General features: G+C 36.6%; 2 protein-coding genes across 3 annotated transcripts; one reads left to right on the top strand and one right to left on the bottom strand.

Moving 5' to 3' along the window:
- Window positions 1-934: 934 nt before the first annotated feature.
- On the top strand, window positions 935-4,821 carry LOC117399220 (anterior gradient protein 2 homolog). The gene is made up of 8 exons (XM_033998270.3): window positions 935-1,038; window positions 2,185-2,317; window positions 2,748-2,811; window positions 2,891-2,943; window positions 3,378-3,454; window positions 3,850-3,913; window positions 4,324-4,407; window positions 4,565-4,821. Exons 2-8 carry the CDS (start codon window positions 2,197-2,199, stop codon window positions 4,612-4,614), a joined length of 513 nt encoding a protein of 170 aa, XP_033854161.1. The 5' UTR covers window positions 935-1,038; window positions 2,185-2,196; the 3' UTR covers window positions 4,615-4,821.
- A 4,523-nt stretch (window positions 4,822-9,344) lies between these two features.
- Window positions 9,345-21,848, bottom strand: LOC117399604 (tetraspanin-13-like). Of its 2 annotated transcripts, none has more exons than XM_033998893.3 (6): window positions 21,608-21,848; window positions 15,466-15,633; window positions 13,678-13,758; window positions 12,652-12,765; window positions 11,043-11,153; window positions 9,345-10,779 (listed from the first exon to the last, which is right to left on the bottom strand). In XM_033998893.3, exons 1-6 carry the CDS (start codon window positions 21,668-21,670, stop codon window positions 10,705-10,707), a joined length of 612 nt encoding a protein of 203 aa, XP_033854784.1. In that variant the 5' UTR covers window positions 21,671-21,848; the 3' UTR covers window positions 9,345-10,704. The 2 variants fall into 2 exon arrangements, with proteins under 2 accessions (XP_033854784.1, XP_033854785.2); XM_033998894.3 differs by lacking the exon at window positions 21,608-21,848 and adding an exon at window positions 17,172-17,190.
- Window positions 21,849-23,673: the final 1,825 nt, after the last annotated feature.

Genomic DNA, 23,673 nt, shown 5'->3' on the forward strand with positions numbered 1-23,673 from the left:
TGCGAATATATTGCACTATACAGCATATATTTAGGAAAGAGATGATAATATAGTACCATGTATTTTAATATATTTGTATTGCTTTGACATATAGTACACCTCCTTCAAATGTCTGGCATGAAAGCATTAAAGAAAAAACTGCTCGTGACCAGCTTGTTATAAAGATGCGTCTGTCATTATCTTTCAATTTGGTGACAAGTTAAGAATCTCCCTCTATTAGGGCCAGCTCTCTATTAAGAAGCATATTCACAGCCCTGTTTAGTGTTTGCATTGGGGGGATTTGTAGTGTTACAAATGTACAAATTGAAAGTACAGCAGTAGATGGTAAAGACTTTTGTTCCACTACAACTACATCAGCTCCATTAGTGTTATGTAAGTTGGCATTTGGGGCATAACACTCAAAGGCACAACTTTGTGGACACAGTATTGTACAGTATGCCTTTTCTTGATCTGCCACAAGGTACTTAGTCAATGCTGAACCTGGCATATCTTTAATACTCCACCACTGAGTACTGTATAAGGCTCAAAATAAATTTGTCTGTATGAAAGGATGTGGCGTTTATCAAAAACTATTAATAACCTTACTTAATTTCACTAGAAAATTATATTTTCATTTGAGATGTAATAATATGTCCATTCCTGAGTCTAGCCCATCAGTGATAAGCAAAACACTTTTTATAAAGTGGAGAGTTATTTCTTCAAACGCAGTCAACCAATAACATTACGACATATCAGCTTTAGATTGAATCCTGCCTGTACCTGGACTGATGCCAAGGCTATCAACATAATGAACATTTTAACAATATATATAAAGTCAATGTAAACATTTCTGCTTCAAGGGTTATAGGTTGTGGGGGTTGGGCAATGAACATTTCAAATATCCCCCTCTTTATAATCCTGTTTGCATCCTGCATTCCTCCGCAGGCAGGGGGTGGGGTTAAAGAGTGCACAGGTGTATAAATCGAGAGTCTGAGGGTACTGAGTCACATCAACACTTGAAACTTGCTGAACAAAGGTTACTCTGTAATCGGAAAGCAGGTAAGATTTCAGCTAGAAGCAAAACTTTATCAGACAATTTACCTGTTGTCGTTTCTCAAACACATAATTACCTATTTTATTTGGTACTTTTTGTACCATAAATAAAACGTAGTATTGTGCTTTTGTTTAAATTACTTTTATTGAAGTGTTGTATAAAACAACTTACAGATGATCACAAAGTACGCGACAATAATTACAAAGATAACACAATTGCATGAAAACTTCTGAGATTATATCCGATTTAGACTGTCCTATACATGGAGAAATATGCTTGCAAACAGGATACAACTTCACAATGCATTACTTTTTAATTTTTTGTTTTATTAAAGCCAGCATAATAATGATCCAAAAGGACTCTATATAACTTTCTGTCGCTTTACACTTTGTAGACTCTCTTCTTCCATCGTTTTTCTTTTGCAAGTAAGGAATGTATCCATTTCAAACACCGAAAACATATTCAACCACCTCCTATTTCTGTACTAAAATGCAGCCGCGGTAATAAATAAAACAAAAACCGTCAACGTATGCGTATTGTGATTTAATAATTGTTTACCGGAGCATTTGTACTTCTAAAAAATGCAGAAACATTTCTGAAAACGGCAAAGATCAGGATCAAAACAGAGCGCTCTGCACAGCCACAACCGCCAGACGCCCGCTTCACCTTCAGAATGGAAAGCCACTCAATTGAAATCGCACTTGCGTACTGGTGGAACGTGTGGAGGTGATACGGGGGGGGGTATTTTTCATATGCAGTTCACTTAGAGCTGCTAAACAAAGATTGAATATATTTATACACAGTTGTTTAGAGAATATATAATACTGTTTTTTTTTGTTGTTTTTTTTACTTTGATTTTTATTTGTGCATTATTTTTATTCGTCCTGCGTACCCCATATGACCCATAGAAGTATCTCCAGGGGTACGCGTACCCCCGGTTGAAAACCCCTGCTCTAGACACATCGTAATAATGTCAATATTACCACATTGGCAGTTTAAAACCCGAAAGGTAAAGCACATTTGCTTGCAGCATAGCAATCAGCCTTAAAGCGGTATTCGTATTTGTACGTCTAGTTTTATAAAGCTGAAGAATCGGCTAATAATGAGATTATAGCATCAATGTTTCATTTTTGTTCTCTGCTCTTTCACAGAAATCTGGAATCATGGTGAAAGGGTTGATGTTCGTGCTTTTGGTCCTGGTGGCTGCCTCCTCCAGCTTTGGAAAACGTGAAAATAATAGTTCTGCCAAAAAGGAAAATAAATTTCCACAGACTCTGTCCAGGGGTAACGTCTCTCATGTTTTTCAGCTACTTTTCTCTTTGCACTTCACATCTCATTTATGTAATGAAAGCTATGATCAGCAACAAATATTTACATTTTGCTTTCAAATGGCATTAAGACTTAAGACAGACCTCCAACCGCACCTGCTAATTTATTAAGCAAACTGCTAAACTTAAAACTAAGATCTGTTTTGGTTATGAACAAATTAGTTTCCTGGGTAACTACATTTTGAAAAAAGTGTCACATCACAGATGGTACGGGGGGGGGGGGGGGGGGGGGGGGAGTGGATCTAATCTCAACACATTTCATTATTGCTTAACTAGTATAAATATTCCTTTTGTCATTTTTGTGTTATTCCTGTACAATTGTAAATCCTATCCTCTCTTCTATATTTCTTTAACACCAATTGAATGCAGTTTCATTAAAATTACAGGGTGGGGTGATGAGCTAAATTGGACTCAGACCTACGAAGAAGCTTTATTCAGAGCCAAGTCAAGGTAAGGATACTTTTTAGCCTCCTTTTTTAAAATAAATACATAATGGTAATATAATTTTTTATTCTTTATGTATTTATAGCAACAAACCCCTTATGGTCATCCATCACCTGGAGGATTGCCCCCACAGTCAAGGTAATACACTCAACAACTTTTAGCATATCATTATGTTTTAAGAACATTTTGTGCATAGGACAATGAGACCTGGAAACAATGAGTTCTAGGTAAGATACTCGCAATTCATGGCCCCAATTGACATTGGATGTTATATTTTTCCAGATTTCATTTTTTTTAAATGAAACTGTTTTTCATGAAGTCGAATTACCCCTCCAGAAATAAAGCCTGTTCATATTCTTTTAAAATCATAAATCAACTATCCATGAACATTTTATTGATAAATAAATGATTGTGGCATGTTCTTGCAGCACCATCGTGGCTCAAAGAGCCTAAACACAAACGCTCATAAAAGCATAAATGTTTTATGTATTCACAATGTGCTGTATTTTACCCAATGTATTGTATCTTGTCACATAACTGTTGTACAAGTAACTGGTTTGTCTTCTGTATAGCTATGAAGCAAATATTCGCAAATAACAAAGAAATTCAGAAGATGGCTGGAGAGGACTTTATCCTGTTGAACCTTGTGGTATGACAGTTAAATTTACAGCCCTTTTGAATTAAATTTGTATTTGACTGCCACTGAAACTGTTAAGGTGATCTAAAAGCTATGGGGAAACCTGGTAAACCATCTTAATTGTTTAAATGACATGAGTTCAGCCTCCAACCAGTCCAGAAAGCTGTTAATTATTTCACTGTTCTGTTAAACCTGGTAAAGAATGGCATGTTGGGATCACAGATGCCCATCCTTTTAGAAATGGTGATAAAGGTACTGTTATTTACAATGTGTCTGCTCAGGTGAACACAATTGTAGGTCTGTGCTGAAATGTGCATGCTTAAACGTTGTTTTATATAGTGTCAATTAATGGGGATGCAATTTTATTTTGTGTACATTTGAAGTAAATTAAGATCTTTTATTTTCAGTTTGAAACTTCAGACAAGCACCTTGCCCCAGATGGTCAGTATGTGCCCAGATTCATCTTTGTTGGTAAGTGAAGCTGTTCACCAGTTTATTTTGAATGCTATGTTTTCTCATGTTGTCCATATAAATACAATATGGGTGGAATGTGCCATCCATTGTTTTTTATGTAGTAAGACTGGCTGGACTGGACACTGGAGTCGTTTTAAGTGTATCCACATTTCTTGCAGCATGAAGTATTATCCTGTGATCTGCCTCTGGAGACCTGCCCTCTTCGAGAGTGAGGGAACTCAGTACTCTTTTAAAATCTACCTTAAGTACAAACTGTGCAAAAATGTTTAATGATGTGGACTAAATTGAGATCATCAAATCCTTTGCACTTGTCATCTAAGCCTGATACTTATAGTGAAGTGACAATGAAAACCTGACAATGAACCTCTTAAAAGATTTGTGTAACAAATAGTTACGGTTTATTGCAGACCCGTCTCTGACAGTGAGAGCTGACATAACTGGAAGATATGGAAACCGTCTCTATGCTTATGAACCTGCAGACATTGATCTGTGTAAGTAATAATAAAAAAAATAACATGGTATGGAAAACGGGTTTCTCTGCAAGCATACACTGACAGGTTATACCACATCTGCTCAATACATAAAGTATAAATTCAATGGGTCACAAGCATAGTTACTGTACTTATTTACATTTTTTGTTTAATTTAGTGCTTTCCAACATGAAGAAAGCCAAGAATCTACTGAAAACTGAATTCTAGGAGGAGGAAGCTGTGTAACCTCTGAGAGGTCCTTGAAATTCCTCGTGCTAGGATTCGTGTCTAGCAGCACACAGCCTGGGCAGTTTACTGCTGCAACGTTAAGCACTGGTGTATTACATGTTTCAGAATCCTTGTCACAAAGTATGTTTAGAATAAGCAAAAATACAGCTGTTAATTGCTTTATTAAAATAAGCTGTTTACAATAAACTGCAATACGTCTCATTCTTATGCATGGATTTAATAAACACAGAGATGGTGTGGCAATTTTATTTTGAGGTAAATAATTTCAAATTTTAAAAGATCAATGGATTTTAATTAGGTCTGCATTATGATTGTCTGCCTTATATTTTAGTCTACTCCAAACAAACAAATTAATTTCTTTATGTATTGTATTACGCATGTGGGTGGAGGGTTTGGTCCTGGGGGGGAGATAGCACCATACAACCTCAATCTTGTCATATGGTGGTTTTGTGATTCATCACTGATAATCAAGCAGGGAGCACTGGACTCAAATCCACAGGCCAGAGGTAAAATTCTATTGAATTAGCCCACTGATCCACTCTGTACTAGTTGTCGCTTTCTGCCTATGACCCACCAGACATAGCGTAAACATATCGCTGATTTTTGTCTATAGCTGTGGTCAAATGTTTTGCATCAACTAGAATTTTAGGGGGGGGATGGACGGACTACAAAGCGTTATGTGATTTAATATGTTAATGTAACATTCAGCTGGTTTCATTTGACTTTGAAGCAAAATGAGTTAATTCTATAGTGTTTCATATCCAGCAGTTACAGATTCAAAATACTGAGCAGGGAAGGAAGGCCATTACTTTATACAGCAGTGTGGCGGAGTGTCCTGCCCGTATTTATTTATTATTATTTGTATTTGTTTGCGGCGCGGATAAAAGCGCAGCATCTTTTGTTATTGTTTTTTATATTTATATTTAAAAACCCCGTGAGGATGCATGACTGATCAACTACTGATTATTTAACTAGCCGACAGTCACGCATCCTTACCAAACGCGTGCAGACTGTGGCCGAGGGGTAATAAGATAATTAACAGCTAGTTAACCCCTCGGCCAGAGTATAAGAACCGGCAGCTGTCCGTGCTGCGGGGGTGGTTGTTGGGGTGCAGAGAGGAGGTACGGGGAGATAGAGAGAAGACAAAAATTAACAATTGCTAAAACGTGCTGGATTAGCCAGCACGACACTTACTTGTTTGTCTGTCTGATTCGTTTGGCCCTCGTGCCCTTTTGTTTTGTTGTTTTGTTAAAATCATTTGTTTTGTTTATTTGATGTATAAAATATGCTGACCGCAGATGCGTTCAGCTTCACCCGCCCATCCATTGTTTTGGTTTCAGTTACTTCCTGGTCCGTGACGTCACCACACCTCACCACTGCGAGCCAGCCTGCCACAAGCAGTTATGAGAATAAAGATAAAACAGAACACTGTATTTTAATTTACCTCTTTCTCTCTCTGCATATATAACAGTTAAAAGGTTTATTAGACAAATTATACAGACGTGCTCAAATTTGTTGGTACCCTTACAGCTCATTGAAATAATGCTTCATTCCTCCTGAAAAGTGATGAAATTAAAAGCTATTTTATCATGTATACTTGCATGCCTTTGGTATGTCATAGAATAAAGCAAAGAAGCTGTGAAAAGAGATGAATTATTGCTTATTCTCCAAAGATATTCTAAAATGGCCTGGACACATTTGTTGGTACCCCTTAGAAAAGATCATAAATAATTGGATTATAGTGATATTTCAAACTAATTAGTTTCTTTAATTAGTATCACACATGTCTCCAATCTTGTAATCAGTCATTCAGCCTATTTAAATGGAGAAAAGTAGTCACTGTGCTGTTTGGTATCATTGTGTGCACCACACTGAACATGGACCAGAGAAAGCAAAGGAGAGAGTTGTCTGAGGAGATCAGAAAGAAAATAATAGACAAGCATGGTAAAGGTAAAGGCTACAAGACCATTTCCAAGCAGCTTGATGTTCCTGTGACAACAGTTGCAAATATTATTAAGAAGTTTAAGGTCCATGGAACTGTAGCCAACCTCCCTGGGCGCGGCCGCAAGAGGAAAATCGACCCCAGATTGAACAGAAGGATAGTGCGAATGGTAGAAAAAGAACCAAGGACAACTGCCAAAGAGATACAAGCTGAACTCCAAGGTGAAGGTACGTCAGTTTCTGATCGCACCATCCGTCGCTTTTTGAGTGAAAGTGGGCTCCATGGAAGAAGACCCAGGAGGACTCCACTTTTGAAAGAAAAACATAAAAAAGCCAGACTGGAATTTGCTAAAATGCATATTGGCAAGCCACAATCCTTCTGGGAGAATGTCCTTTGGACAGATGAGTCAAAACTGGAGCTTTTTGGCAAGTCACATCAGCTCTATGTTCACAGACGAAAAAATGAAGCTTTCAAAGAAAAGAACACCATACCTACAGTGAAACATGGAGGAGGCTCGGTTATGTTTTGGGGCTGCTTTGCTGCGCCTGGCACAGGGTGCCTTGAATCTGTGCAGGGCACAATGAAATCTCAAGACTATCAAGGCATTCTGGAGCGAAACGTACTGCCCAGTGTCAGAAAGCTCTGTCTCAGTCACAGGTCATGGGTCCTCCAACAGGATAATGACCCAAAATACACAGGTAAAAGCACCCAAGAATGGATAAGAACAAAACATTGGACTATTCTGAAGTGGCCTTCTATGAGTCCTGATCTGAATCCTATCGAACATCTATGGAAAGAGCTGAAACTTGCAGTCTGGAGAAGGCACCCATCAAACCTGAGACAGCTGGAGCAGTTTGCTCAGGAAGAGTGGGCCAAACTACCTGTTAACAGGTGCAGAAGTCTCATTGAGAGCTACAGAAAACATTTGATTGCAGTGATTGCCTCTAAAGGTTGTGCAACAAAATATTAGGTTGGCGGTCCCATCATTTTTGTCCATGCCATTTTCATTTGTTTTATTATTTACAATATTATGTTGAATAAAAAATCAAAAGCAAAGTCTGATTTCTATTAAATATGGAATAAACAATGGTGGATGCCAATTACTTTTGTCAGTTTCAAGTTATTTCAGAGAAAATTGTGCATTCTTCGTTTTTTGTGGAGGGGTACCAACAAATTTGAGCACGTCTGTAGCTGTGACTAAACTACATGAAACTATTTTTCTCTTAAGAAATACCAGATGATGCTGTATTTAATTATTTTATCCATACACTTTAATTTCTAGGGAGACTAAAAAATATTTCAACAACATTCTGCAATTGATTGTTTTTTTTGGTTTTGTTTTGTTTTAAAAATCCAGTGTCCATAGTTCTATAAAAACTAATTTGCATGTGGTTTTATATTGGTAGATTTGTTTTTAATACAAACCTATAGTTATAATTAAAATACTTTAGGACCTGGCAAGATGTTTAACTTGTACAATTTAGTAATAGTTCAGTAATCCTAAGACTTCAAAATTAAAAAATAGGGTCTGTGTTACAAAGTAATGAAAAACCAACAGTGCATGCTCCTCTTTTCTTTTGTGTATTTATGTCTGTTCAAAATATGTACCATAATCGCCACACTACAACAGGTAATGCTTTACATATTGTAGGAGAATATTTGTGTTTTTTAAACAGGTGGTGCAATATACTTGGGTAATAGTATCATATATGTAATATACTACAGAATGTTGATAGGGCAGTATATCAGTTATACGCGTGTAATTCAAGGCATGTGCAGTACACACACTCAGTGTGCTTTAATGACAGCAGTAATTATATAGATAGATAGCCATAGTTAAGGTTGCAATGTTCTTTCCATTATAAGCCCCTATTTTGTGCAGCTCCAAAACTGGGGTTTTCAATCAATATGCCTGCTGTTTTGGATTTCAGGTATGATTGGTAGGCTGAATTTTTTCTACAACTAATCACATACCAAATGCTCCACCAAGACTGCCCAGATGGACATTACACTGGGAAAAAAAAATTCTCTGTGCTGGACTATAGCAATCATGCTCTTGGCGTACGTGCCAACGTAGACACAATCATAGACAGAACAAGTACACTTTCATTGCGCTCACGGTCACTCAGGTCACTCTTTCCACTATTGTCTATAGACGTGATATAGGTGTTGGATAATTACTACTGTTACTTCCAATGCAAAAGTTGGCACACTTGCGACTATGCAATATGGCATTGCCACATATCTATCCAAGACCATTGGTTTACCAAATGCATTTGAATATGTATCTCACTCAGTGAAAGGAATGTTAGAACAGTGCCATGGAGAATGAGGACCAAACCGTTACTATTGTCATATGAGTTCCTAAGAAAAGCCAACGGCACAATATTCTGCATACCAATAAACACACCCAGGTAATGTCCTTTTGGGCAGTCTTGGTGGAGCATTTGTCATGTGATTAGTCACTGCTGATGTCATGTATGACATCATATCTGATGCAATGCATAGATATAATAGGGGTGAGTTAAGGTTGCGTGCAACCTTAACATCCCATTTCCTGACTTTTGTGATTTTTAACTGCAACCTTAGTTATTTTAATAACGTTTCTTTTTTACTGATGTATATATTATATATATATATATATATATATATATATATATATATATATATATATATATATATATATGCTACCACTTGGACTGACTGAATACAGTTCACCTTTTGGTCTGAGTTGGTGAAGAATTTCAAAACAATGACAACAGTGTGTCAAATTATTTATTGTATAATTTTTACTTTCAAATCTTCAATTACAGCATGACCACAAAATTCACAGAATCACCAATTCTATCAGCACACACCACTTACAGGAGTTTTATTCGTGCAAACACACAATCAACCAATTAATCATTCACAGGATGAGAAAAGTGTTTCATATCCACCAGTTACAGATCCAAAGGTATTCACAAAATACTGAGCAGGGAAGGAAGGCCATTACTTTATACAGCAGTTATGAGAATAAAGATAAAACAGCACACGGTACCACTACGCTTATATTTGACCTTCATACACATTTTAATGTACCTCTTATCAACCCACCAAAAACAAATCTATAGCTAGGATTTATTAAGCACATTACAGCTCTAACTAAACTATATGAAACTGTTTTTCTCTTAATTAAATGCAGTATCATTTTAAACTTAAATCAGGCATTTATTATTTTATCCATATGCTTTCATTTCTACAGAAGTAGCAGAACTAAAAAATATTTCAACAATATATTCTCAGCATACAATCAATTTTCTTGCACTCATGCTGTAATGATGTGGTAATCATTTATGTTTCTTTAAATAATCAAATGTCCATAGTTTCATAAAACTAATATACATGGGGTTTAATATACTGTAGGTTAACTTATTACAAAGTTGTAGTTATGAGTGACACAGATAAAATGTTTGTCTTTTTTACGTGGACCCGCTTCTAAAAAGGTTTCTCTGTGATATACATTTATGCATTTAATTTTGCAGTTATTATTGCACAAAATTATACAAAATATGTTATTGTATCAATGTAACACATATCGTGTCTTCTTTTAGAAAGAAAGCAAAAAACTGAAAAAAATGGATTTATCTAGCCTTTGTTAGATAAAACAGAGAAACAAGTACTGTGCTTAGCCACTTGTCCTGTTTTAAGTAACAGAAGGTAAATCAAATATTCCTATCTTAAACGTTGATACCAGTTGAAGTAGGTATAAATATATTTGTAAATTAAATTTATATTGTCAGTAAAATGCAAATTTGATTGGTGTGGCATTTCAGCTTAACATCCACTTACAAAAGTGTTAAAGAGTGCAGTGTTCAAATCGCACAAGAACCTTATTGTGCATTAAAATTCTTGAGAGCAGATCAGACCTCAAGCACACAGTAGAATGCAGTGTGTTCACAGGAGTGCTATCGTATATCAAACCAAGCTTTCAAGTCTCAGCTCTGCACAAATAGTTTTATTTAAAGATAACCCACCCCCTGAAAACTGTTACCATCCAATAATTAAGTAAATGTATTTTAGATACAGAAAAAGTCCATGATACAATGATATAGTGCAACATTTTTAGCACAGTTTATGATTTTAAATCACAGAAATGCACTTGGATTTGCACGGGGATCCTTTTGGTTCCTATACCTGTATGTTAGCCACACTCCCAAAATCTGAAAAAAAAAACAACAAATGTGTATGGTAATTAGTCTACTTATACTGTATCACTACAATCAGTAAATCTACAAAATCTCAGAATTACACTGCAATGCCAAGTCCAAACAAAAACTAGTAATATATAAATAGAAGGAAATACATTTTCACTTACTGAAATATTATTCAAACTCCAAACTCCCCAAACTCCTTCCTTCACCTGTAATATCAATACAGTAGTGCATTTATCATGCAAAGTAATTGAATTAAACTGTTCACTCACCTCAGAGAAGCTAAAGAATAGCCCAATTCCTCCAACAAATCTAAGAACCTCTCCTGTATGCTCTTGTATTTTAGATGCACATGATTTGCAGGAAAGGTTGTGGAAGCAAGGCTGAAATCATAAAAAAGTACAACTTAACATGATTAATAAGCCAAACGTTTTCACATCATACATATTAACACTTTTACATAACACAATGCATTTCACATTACCAAGTGGAAGCAAAAAAATGCAAATACTTCAATGCACATTATGGGGTAGATGCAAGTATAGGTGCAGTGCAAATAATTGCAGATGCAAAATTCAAATTGCATTGCGGCCAGGCAATTATTTTGCACTGCGCCCTATGTAAGCTTAAGAGCAATGCAAATTACTCAACACACACAAATAATGATCCGCAATTATGAGAATGAGGGTCTCAATTAGTGCATCGGTCTATTTAGTGGACACACATTTGTGAGCAGAGAGCAGTATGTCAGAGGAAGGGCAGCAAAGCCCTCTTGGCGCACAGAAAAGAAAAGAAAAGTTCTCAGAGAAGGAGCAGAGAATCCTTACAGCTGAGGTCACTTTGCATGAAATGGTGTTGTTTGGAAAAGCCTCAATCAACATCAATTATGATAGTATCCTTAGGAAACGATAAGTATTGGCCTGCTCTTTTCAGCATGACATCCAGGAATTTGCCTAGCACTTAAAAAGGTGGATTGGGCTATCCCTCCACACATTCCAACTGTGGACACTTTCACATGTGCAGGGATAGCACATGTGAAAGACTTTGTATTTAATCATATCCTGATGTAACTTATTATCTGCTGTATTATTGAATTGTGGTTTGTCACACTTGTACTTTGCTTGAACAAAAGTTATTGTATTTCTTGCTCTTATTGTATTACTTGTATTGTAACACTTGAAATGTATTTGCTTACGATTGTAAGTCGCCCTGGATAAGGGCGTCTACGAAGAAATAAATAATAATAAATAATAGCGGTCCTTAGACTGACGCTGGGGTCTAGCTCATCCCACAATTCAACTATTAGGTCTAGGTTGACTTGTGTAGTGAAATGATAACGCTAGCACCGCATCCTCTGGCATCCCAAACATCCTCTGGCATCTGCATTTCAATATAATTTTAATGGATTAATGATGGCAAAGTGCAATTTGATAACAGGTGCAGAACGCCACGTGAACACCTTTCTTTACATACGCTGCATTTTTAGCATTATGGGGGTTTTGCACCCACAAATCACTTTGCGTTTATCCTTACATCTACCCCTGTATTTGTTATGATGGTACACATTTTTTAAATTTCACACACAAACAAAATGTGTATCATGCCCTTGTCATCAACTTTTATAAACTATAACAAAACCATACATATATAGTGCAGTATCTTTCAAGCCATTGTGCTCCAAAAAAAGAGGCATTTAGCGTGAAAGCAGAAGTGGTCTTCAATTCAATGGGACGTCACTTGCTAAGGTGCTGGCTAGATTACACCCAGCAGAGACCCATAACCCCTCAACGGAGCACTCTTTTAGCCCTCAAGGAAGAGTCAAAGTAAAAAAAAACAAAAAAAAAAACACCACATTCTTAACACAATGAAATATTTACTCACAGCACTGCAAGTCTTGTTGTAATTAACACTGGAAAACCCACAGCAATCTAGACTGTTCTCAACGTCCCTTTGCGTGGTGTCAGAAGTGTTCCACCCTACCTCAAGCAGGTGGTTCTGCAAGGAGAGAGATTTTAACTGTGAATGAAGAATAGACTTTGCATACTGCATCAGAGAGTTTGCAATTTACATTTTCAACTAGATCGTACGATGCCTGCAGATAACATTATCATACAATCTGCACAAAACATTTCTTTTTTTTCCAAATCTAAAGCCATATGGTAGCTGATCACGTAAATATAAATATGTCATGCCCCTATACTGCTCTAGCCCATTGGTATAATCATTTGCTGCACCACCTATTGTACACATACTGTATCCCTTTAGCCTGCTTCATTGATAAAGACAGAAAGCTGGCAGACTCTTCGGCCATATCATTATATATTTCTCTGTCGGTTTAAATGTAAAAATACGTTTGAACACCCTGCTATATTAAGAGGTTTTTCAGTGTGTCCGACAGTACTCCTCTTTGTACTACTTCAATAGCATTCCTCAATCTATCGAACCAGCAACAAACATCTCCAGATTTTTTCTGGGAAGCTTTGACTTACCCATGCTTCAACTAACATGTTATTAAAAAGGTGAAATTTACATTTTGTTACAAATAAAACTGGTGGAGTGATATTGTTGAATTTGTGAAGCGGTTACAAACTTTAATAATCAAACAAACAGTCTCAGGGCATATACTTGGGATTATAGATCAATCGTTCCACAAACACACACACACACACACACACACACACACACACACACACAAATTATATTTTATTTCTACATCCTCCTAATAAACACCAAAGCATATTTATAGTACAGTATATAGACTACAATAGGTACAATTATATGCTACACATCATATGCTAAATACATTTATATTGCTTAGATAGCCATGTTGTAATTTCCATTATCCTGTCAGTATGCTACTGTATCTTCATGAACATTCTGGCTCTCAAGCTAGGATGACAGACGTACCTGTTGTTCACTATTTAGTGCAAGACAAGCACAGGATACTGAAAACTGCACAACAAACACCATGAAGAGTATGATCATGTACTGAAGATTTATAATCAAGGAGACATATTTTATACGTGCAAATGAGAACATTGTTTTATACTGTTGTTAATGCATGCACCTTCAATAATTATAAATCCTTATAATAAAAAAAACCCCAAACAACAACACATGGATAGTTTGTTTTCTAAGACACTATTTCCAGTAACTCTGCACACAGTTATCATTGGCTCATCTTTTCTCATTTTGTAGCGTGGGTCGCACAAATAATGTGTGCAAAGTGGTTTAATCTCCAAGGTGTCCACACCCACCAAGTAAACCCCACAAATAAGTTAGTAACAAACATGTCCCGCCTCAATTAACCTCTTTTTTTTCTAGATATAATGATTTGGAGAATACTTATGTACAGCTGTGGCCAAAAGTTTTTGCCTCACCCTAGGCAGTTACTGTAAGAAGTCAGAAGGCTTAAAGGAAAGTGTTCATGCTTCGGGACATGGAAAGTGCAGCGACTAGCATGACAATGTAACGTTGTTGAATGAAACATTCTATTTTCTCTTGCCAAAAGCTGCAGTTCTAGTATGTTTTAAAATTGTTCTGCCTAAAAAAAACACCATAGCAACAGCTTCTACCAAGTTATTGAGATAATTTGCATTTGTTGAAATTCAAAATTAATGATAGCAGCTGTTGTGTACTTTGTGTTACAAAAAGCAAAAGAGAAAAGGTAAGTTTTACTAATAATTCTGTTCAAGTGTTTATGATGTGTTTTGGGAACTTGTCAGTAAAAGTGCTTAGCTTATAAAATCTATCACGTCACAGCAACTAAGCTGATTTCAAATAGCCAGAGGGGAATGAAAAGCTAAACTCTAGTTTTTATTCTCGTTTTGAGTTGGTACAACTCTAAAAGGATACTTGCTATTTTACTGATGTAAAGAGTAACCATGTAGTTTTCTGTGTAAAAGAAGTGACAGTAAAGTTTGATTTTATTGTTGATAAACTCACTCCTGCAGCAAGCACACAATGCAGCTTTTTGATTATTTAAATCATTCCCTTTTCAGGAGTACAACAATGGTATACATACAGCATTTATGTAAATGAAGCGTAGCATTTATCTATTTAAATGAACACGATTTTATTTTGACACATTACCTCTTTTAAGGCTGAAGACTGTATTTCGTGACATTTCTAGTCATGCTCTGCTTGAATATTTTTTCTTTTTCATTCATAAAATGGATGTAGATTTGGGAAATGTTATTTAATACTGTGTTAAATTGTTAATATTCGGTTTGCCAAAATATAGACAAAGCTGTTATTCTGATTAGACAAAATAGACCTAGAGGGAAAAGAAATTCAGTCAGTGTTTCATGACCAAGCCTAGGCGATATCCGCTGCTTCACTCAGTTTATTCATGCAATGTCAGCATTTATTTTTAAGTCTGTTGCAGTTTTATTATTATGGAGATGGGGTAGCTAATTGCCTTTGTAAAACAAATAACCACACAAGAAATTTACCACAGAATTAACTGAACTACCCTGGGTTCAAAATACTGTAAGATACTGTATATACTGTGCGCTGCTTAACTTAAATGCTGTCTGCAAAAACTCACCCTGTTCAACTTAAGGACAGGATTATTGATTTAATTCTGCAACAATGGATGCCACAATGTTTAGTAAAGTGAGCAACAGCTTATCGTGCACTCATTCAGAGAGTGTACAGTGTTCCTTAATCTTCCATTTTCTGGTTAAAGGATACAAAAAACAGCAACACCTGGTGATGCTTCAAGGCACCAATCAATCCGACTACTGCCACAAGGAAGAGGAATACCCCGACTCCGATAACTCCGCCCACGACCTGGAAGCTGGAAACAAGGCCGAACCACTTTCCCCAAGCAGCAATCCCAATCATCAACAAACTCACCATCTGCAAGAACAAAAACATATTTCACTTACAATTTCAAAATTGCTTCAAGTGACTGATACAGTACATATTTTAGACATTGCTCTTTAACTGTGTGGAGTTTTGTGCTTGATTTTACATAATACAATTACAAATTAAAACATTCCTTTTTTAAAATCCCAGTAAAGAAAAACAGGATTATATTGGGGCAAGGCACCCTCCCCCCTAGTCTGCCCCTATTCCTATCTAATTTTTAATAGCAGTGTTCAAAATGTCAGTGCCATTTTTTTTTTTTTATAAAATGCAAAATCCCTTTTCAAATACAGCTACACTTGGGTGATATTCATTATTTCAAGATTACTGAATGTAAATGTGTTGAACCCAGCTGGAAAAGCTCTAAAGATAAAATGATACTGGCATTGTCAGTTTTAAAATGCTGCAAGCACCACCTGTATCCCACAGGACAAGACAAAGTATACTCCCTGAATCAGGTATAATGTTTTAATTCAAAATCACCTAAGAGAACACCTCACTAAATAGTGCTGATCTTCAGGAAATCAGCAGGAGTGTAGGTGAGAATGCAGATTGCCTGGTGAACCATTTTGGTCTTTCCCTTTTGTGTATATTATTGAGCACATTAACTTATTTAAGTTTTTGCAACACAGGGGTCTGGGGTCTGAATGGGTTCTGAAACATCAAGATTTGTCTGCCTTTAAAGCAGTCATGCACATTGTTCTCATGACTCTCACAACTTAATTCCTCAATCTATCGAACCAGCAACAGCAAGTATAATGGAAAAAATAGAATACCTTGAATCAGAATCTAGTATCTCGAATACATAATAAAATTCTGCAAGTGTTTAGCATATTTTTGACACAGCTTGCATCTTTGCACCCTGAAGTAAAAGCAACAGAGTTCTGACATGACTTCATATCCTTTATTAAACCTCAAATAACGCACCCAGACACTGGTTATCTAGATATCTGGACCAGGTTTACTTCTGTATTAACCCTAATAACATGGACACATAGGATAAACCAAGCAATGATTAATCAATAACTCTACACATTTGTGAAATTCAGAGACTTGATGGAAAACTGATTTGAATAATAGTCTTCTCTATGTGAGCTGTGAATGTCGGGCTATACTTAATTATAACATGCGTTACTACCACACATTTCTTAATCACTTTACTACTTTCAAAATGTAAAATACAGTATATAGCTTTAGTTCCTATAAAAAATAGTTTATATCCTGTGTTTATATTCTGTATATGTATTATTATCATTATTATTATTATTATTATTATTATTATTATTATTAAACACATGATAACACAAGCTATACATATTCTAATATCCTAAGTTTATGTTCCTTAATTGTTGCTGTAATATGATATTTAAACAAAATGTTCGAAGCACACAGTAAAATCTTAGCAAATGGCGTGCACTGGGTCCCCAAAGCACCAAGCTGCCAAGCTGAATTGAGATGAACTTGCAAGTTTTCCTTGCTGTTGCGTATTCATTTCAACTTGTGCACATGCAGATATATAATTATTTTACCTTGACAATGCCCATACGCATCCCCACTATTTTCTTAAATACAGAGTATTTCCTCCACCTGAAGAAGTAAGCGGCCAGAGCACATGGGTAACCTCTAGAATATTAACACTCCTTCATTAACTGGCATTTTCAGACGTATCTTACTGTATGTTCATATTATAGCAGTCATTTTCAAAATTGTACATTTCATTGCAAAATATATTTGAAGCTTCCATGAAAAAATGACTTTAAAAAAAAAAAAAAACAACTACTAATGTATCTTATGTTAGGTAAATATATTTGAAAATGACCCTTAACATAATCCTAAAGACTAACATTTCTCTTTTTTTCTTTCTTTTTAAAAAAATTTAGTCGTTGCCAATTAGTTTTTATTATTTTTCTCCCCAATTTGAAGTGCCCAATTATTTTTCGGCTCAGATCACTGCTACCACCCCTGCGCTGACTCGGGGGGGGGGGCGAAGATGAACACACGCTGTCCTCCGTCAGCCGCCCGCTTCTTTACACTCTACAGACTCACCGTGCAGCCGCCTCAGAGCTACAGCGTCGGAGGACAACGCAGCTCTGGACAGCTTACAGGCAAACCCACAGGCACCCGGCCAGACTAGGGGTTGCTGGTGCGCGGTGAGCCGAGGACACCCTGGCCGACCTAACCCTCCCTCCCCCCGGGCGACGATCGGCCAATTGAGCGCCGCCCCCTGGGAGCTCCCGTCCTCGGTCGGCTGTGGAATAGCCTGGATTCAAACTCGCGACATCCAGGCTATAGAGCGCATCCTGCACTCTAGCAAGTGCTTTTACTGGATGCGCCACTTGGGAGCCTCCAATTTCTCTTTTTTCTTACATTTTTAGTTAGTAATGCACTAAACATTTCAGGAAACAGAGTTACTGTAAACAGCCCTTTTCAGTATTTCCATGCCTTATCTTTCTGCACAACTCAGGTTTCCTTCCGTTTGCCCAGCTAAAACACTACAAAATCTTGGTTCTCTGAAATCTGTGCTTTGCAGGCATTCTGTTTCTTTCTGGTCAGCTAAAATGCCATAATATGCTGTAGAATTGTAGGCAATACGATATGAAGAACTATATGTTTGAACCATTTGTGCGAGGCGATAGAATCTTTGGAATTCGGGCATTTGAACTGGTCTAAAGGAAAATAATCATTTAAACATTTTGTAACATTTTAAAAGCAGTAGAAATACTCTTTTGGTTGCCAGGATACAGCAACTTGAAAAGTAGGTTAATGTGACTTCATTCAAAATTATTATGGTTATGACTCAAAATGATTGTGTCATCTGTTAATCAGAGGCTCCTGTTAAACAAGGGAACTATTTGTATTTGATGTCAGATTCTGTTAAGATACATATATTTAATACACCCATTATAATACTGAAATAAAAACAAAAGTCACGTGACTGCAGGTTGTTTTTCGTTCTACCCTACTCAAATATTTTAGTCAGTGGGGTCTACATTTTTTTTTTAGCTCCACTGCATTATGTTACAGGGTTTCCAAAGTAGAACAAAATCAAAACTGGGTGGAAAGTCATGGAGGGATACACAAATTAAACAAACTTGTTTTAGAAACACAACATTAACAGCTATGTTAACCCTGTTTTTATTATTAATAATAAAAGGGTCTGGTGTACTGTACTGTTGTTTCAGCAAGTTATGTACATGATGGTTTCAGCAATTAAAGACACACATCTCTCTACCTGGGGAAAGCAAGCAGAAATTCAATTTTAAGCATTTATAAGTTGGTTCACCGGCTACTTTTGTTATTTTTTTAACACTGATTCTACCACACCTCCTTGCAATATGGCTACCACAAGACAGAGCAACATGTGTCTCAAATCCTGCTGAGGACGACCATCACAGCACTTCAATTGGTCAATTGTACAATTTTTATTCATTCATTACTTAAAACAGGGAAGAGGTAAAAATAACTCAACATTTATTCTGAATGTCGCACAAAGAAAAAACAACAGTTGGAGAACCCTGTAATAAATAGGCTATTTGATCAATATGTACACAATCGAAATCCTGCTAATGGTTGGCATAACAATGCCGGTATTTAGTTTCAGTTAATTAAGTAGTCTCAATTTTCCCCATTTCCAGTTTTGCCAACCCTGGTCCTGGAGACACAATCCTTTAGTGTTGACCAATTAAGAAAATAATTTGTTCAATTAGAAACAGAAGACCCAGCAGCTCTCCAGGACCAGGGTTGGCCACCCCTGCATTAGACGCTCCAAGAATAAAACAGGTTATGCAAACCAGTCCCGAAAGTGTACGTTAATTCCACAGCATTATCACGTGCTAGCATGGAAAGATTACAAACACACATATTTTCAACTTCCTGTTGTTCCAGATTAGAGGACTTCCCACATTCAGTGTTGTGATTCATGCTGGCTGTGAATCAATTTCCAAGGAAAAGGTTGTTACTTACTGTACACTTACAGTAAAATAAAAATCATGAAGCAAGCTTGTAGGACATCAGACTAAATTATAAAATATGAGTCTCATCCAGGAAGTAATACTTAGAGATCTATATATTTTGTTGCAGGAGAAATACATGACTGGAAGCACACAGCATATGGTGTGTGTGTGTGTGTTTGTGTGTGCTCGTGTGTGTGTGTGTGTGTGTGTGTGTGTGTGCTTGTGTGTGTGCGTGTGCGTGTGTGTGTGTGCTTCCAGTCATTGGCGGAGCAAAATAAAAATACTTCCACATTTGAAGACCATTTTACACCACGTTTACCATTTGTTATTTTCTGTGATGCATTATTTTATTCTCAGTTAAGTCAATATGCTATAATGGTCAACACTATCCTCACTTTTTTAGCATCCAATTAGTTAGGCAGGTTTTAACTTAGTGATATTTTCCATTCGTTCATATTTTTCTCAAAACTCATGGGCTTGTTGGTTCCTTCATGCTGAGAGCATATTAAAGGAGTGATAACCTAGGCATTCAAATTCAGTTTCTTATCTTGTATTAGCATTTCACAATATTACCACTGGTCCCATTTCTTTGTGTGGAAGATTTTTTCTTCACTTGTTTTCGCTTTAGAAAAGTATTATTTCCATATGTCAGACATACTTACATAGTCCACAAGTGAGGCTATTTAAGCAGACCATGGAATTGTACATAACAGGAGGAATGAAATGTGTAAACCTAAACCTACATAATTGTCCTTGTAAAAATGTTAATATCCCCAATACAGAAAATAAATCAGAAAACACAAATATTTACCATACTAAGGGGACCAGTGACATTGCTAGCTAATATGCAGAAAATAATTTTAAAACTGGGCTCATAACTTCTTTGAAAAAGTGATCTTGTTTTACCACTAAAATACCTCTTTCAAACCTCATAGAGAATGCATTCCATGCAAGCCAGTTTTTCAAGCACTGAACATTTAGTCTGAGCTCTCAAAGAACTTAATGTCATGCCCCAAGCTGTGATAATATTAAGATAACAAATGTTCAATAAAAAACAAAGAGATCAAATTAAGTCACCTGCAAATATTCCCTCAGTCTGATGCTCAATAGGAAAGTGCTAAAAATAATTACAGTCCAAAGTTCCATCAACAGTGACAAGGCTCTCTCATATATATATATTTTAATTATAGACCTTTAACTATATGGAAAAATAACGTGTCATACAGTTGCCTCACATTGTTTACATTCCCACTGTGTGTGGGTGTTGTCACAGATTCCCCTGTGCACACACATTTGAAGGGATTTAATCACACTAATGGGCTGACACAACCATGTTCCGCAAGAAAATTACTTTTAAATCCTTTTTGTCAGTACTTGATTTTCTCCCGCAATTGTTGAGCTGTATTTAAATGAAGAGAAGAGCAGCTACATGTCGAATAACTGAAGATACACACATTAAACGAACTTGTTTTAACGTAACTAAGTTCTTGCTTATACAAGTTACATCTAAAACACACACACACACACATACACATACATATATATATATATATATATATATATATATATATATATATATATATATATATATAAAATACTGCAAATTAAATTAGTTGATCAAAAACAAACAAAAAAAAAAACACCACACAACATTTTAGGTAGCGCATTTTTAACACGTCTATAAATAAATTAAAAAAAATAATAATAATTCGAACATACTTTAAAAACAGGAGGTCATGCCATGGAGTTTTATTAGCACAGCAACTCCCAATATGCGGCAGTGCAGGTGACTTCCCACAGGTGCTTTGGCTACGTCATTCCAACGTTTCATTTAGCAACAATTTGTAGAATAATTCCTTAAGATTTCACTCTACGTTATATAGTGTATGCACAAACAAAGGCCTACGTTTATACACATTTGAACATGAATAGTGGCTATAATTACCCATACAGAAAAAATAATAATAATAATTCTTATTACCAGCCTACATCAGGTTATTTCACATACTCACAACGTAGAGAATGTTCAGGGCGCAGAGGGCATTCTTGGAACACACAAACCCGCCACAAACCATAGTGAATGCTGTAATAATTCAAAAATTAGAAGGAACAACAGATTATTTTAACACGCGAAGAAAAAAAAGATAAGCGTTGCAAAAACCTATATCAGTATTTTCACAGCAGTCACATGCATACAGAACGTCTTGCAGCGAATGCAGTGTAGATCAAGCAGCACAACCAGAAACACCTACAGTGCTCCGATTGGCCAATGTGCCATTTTCTTTAAACATATGCAAACCAATGCGGAGATGCATATGATTAACCCGCACTTCGCGAGATCAACATCCGTATATGACGTAGTTGAGCAAGGTGAGTCAGGGTTGGCAAGGCTGAGATACAGTACAGTATGTAAAATGTTATCTTCCTATTTCGTGCAGGTTGAAATCTACCCATACATTCTTTCATAAATGAATAATGCTTAACCATCACCTGCAAACTGTGTGTACCTATAACTAGTATAGCAAGGGACTAGTGGTTTGTACTTAGGGGATTTGATGATGATTATTATTTTTCATCTTCCAGTTTATTGTCAAATTACCTTTACACAAAACATATACAGTACAAACAGAGTTAGTTTCCTTTCATCTCACTGTGACAGGGTAACTGAGTTTCATACATTGTGTAGGGGATGTACCATGTGAAAAAGCAGAGGGCCAGTATCACATTGCAGATCCTCCCCCCACCAGATCCCCCCCTTGGATAAATTCTAATTATGAGCAGCCATGGCAGATATTCCCTCTTCATGGAAGATCTTTATAGAATACATTTCTATTTCTTCTTCTTCTTCTTCTTCTTCTTCTTCTTCTTCTAGGGGGTATGAGGTGGTAGATCAGTAGATGGTAGTTTATTGGGGGGTGCAAATGCATACACAAACATACACAAGTAATGTAATGCTGATCTTTTTCTGTTAGTATGTCCCACCCCTTTGGTTTCCTTGGTTAATAATTGATCATTTTTCCTCTGAGTTTGAAATAAGGTGATGAATGTTGCATGAGTATGGTGTAATGGGAGCCAGTATCAAGGAGGTAGGTCAGATTAAAGCAAGTGGATTATGCAACTGCAAAGTTAGTGCATCTTTATTTTATTCATCCATCAAAATTGTTTATAAAGTCGACGTTGAAAATATCTGTCTAATTTCCTTTGCCGACTGATTGGTAGAATAAGTCACTTTTAATACGGTCACACCTGTCTGTGCCTAGACTGCAGAATTCTCAGTGTTGGTGTTTAGTTTCAATTTACCACTGACTGATAAGCATTGACTGAATATTTTAGCATTGATAATGGTCAGGTTTCACTTCTGCGGAGCAAAATTGCAAAGGCAAGGCAAATATTCTAAAGAGGACTGTAACAGGGTACCCCCCACACCCCCAGGGTACCCCCCACACCCCTGGCTTAATTTGTTTATTTTGTATTGTCTATTGTTGTTTGATGTATGTATTGGTTCACGGGGTATTGCTTTGGTTGTGTTTCATGGGTGATTTAAAATGCATACTTGTATTTGGGCCCCGGTGTCGGATACAATAGTTTCCAGCATACAAAACGTCCTAGTAGGGCTGGTTCAGTCGCATTGTTCCTTTAATTAAATGTTGGCTAATATTTTTTTGGAGACGTGTAAAACATGTAGGGTCAATTGCAACGAAATGAAAGCAGCGTACTAAGTGGGGATGACCCCGTGGTTAGTTCGCAGCTCCATTACGTACTAAACTAGTTCGCAAGTTAAATAAGCAACGAACTTGGCGGCTGAAGTTAGTCCACAGCTGCGTACTAAAAAAGGTCTCAATTGCAACAAACCCAAAAATAACTGCTGCTGCTCTCTAGAGGACTACTATAGTACGGGACTAACTTAGTCTAACTCTTGCTATGAACTAAGAATTTTAGTATCGTTCTAAGTGGAATAGTGGAAGACATGTGAAAGTCCCAGAATGTACTGGCAGTTTATCTTTGCTGAAATACTAATGTGTGCATATAATATACACATATATGTGTCTTCACTATATTTGAAGCATCTGCTGCCTGT

This window comes from Acipenser ruthenus, chromosome 4 (genome assembly GCF_902713425.1).
Source record: "Acipenser ruthenus chromosome 4, fAciRut3.2 maternal haplotype, whole genome shotgun sequence".
NCBI classification, from domain to species: domain Eukaryota; kingdom Metazoa; phylum Chordata; class Actinopteri; order Acipenseriformes; family Acipenseridae; genus Acipenser; species Acipenser ruthenus.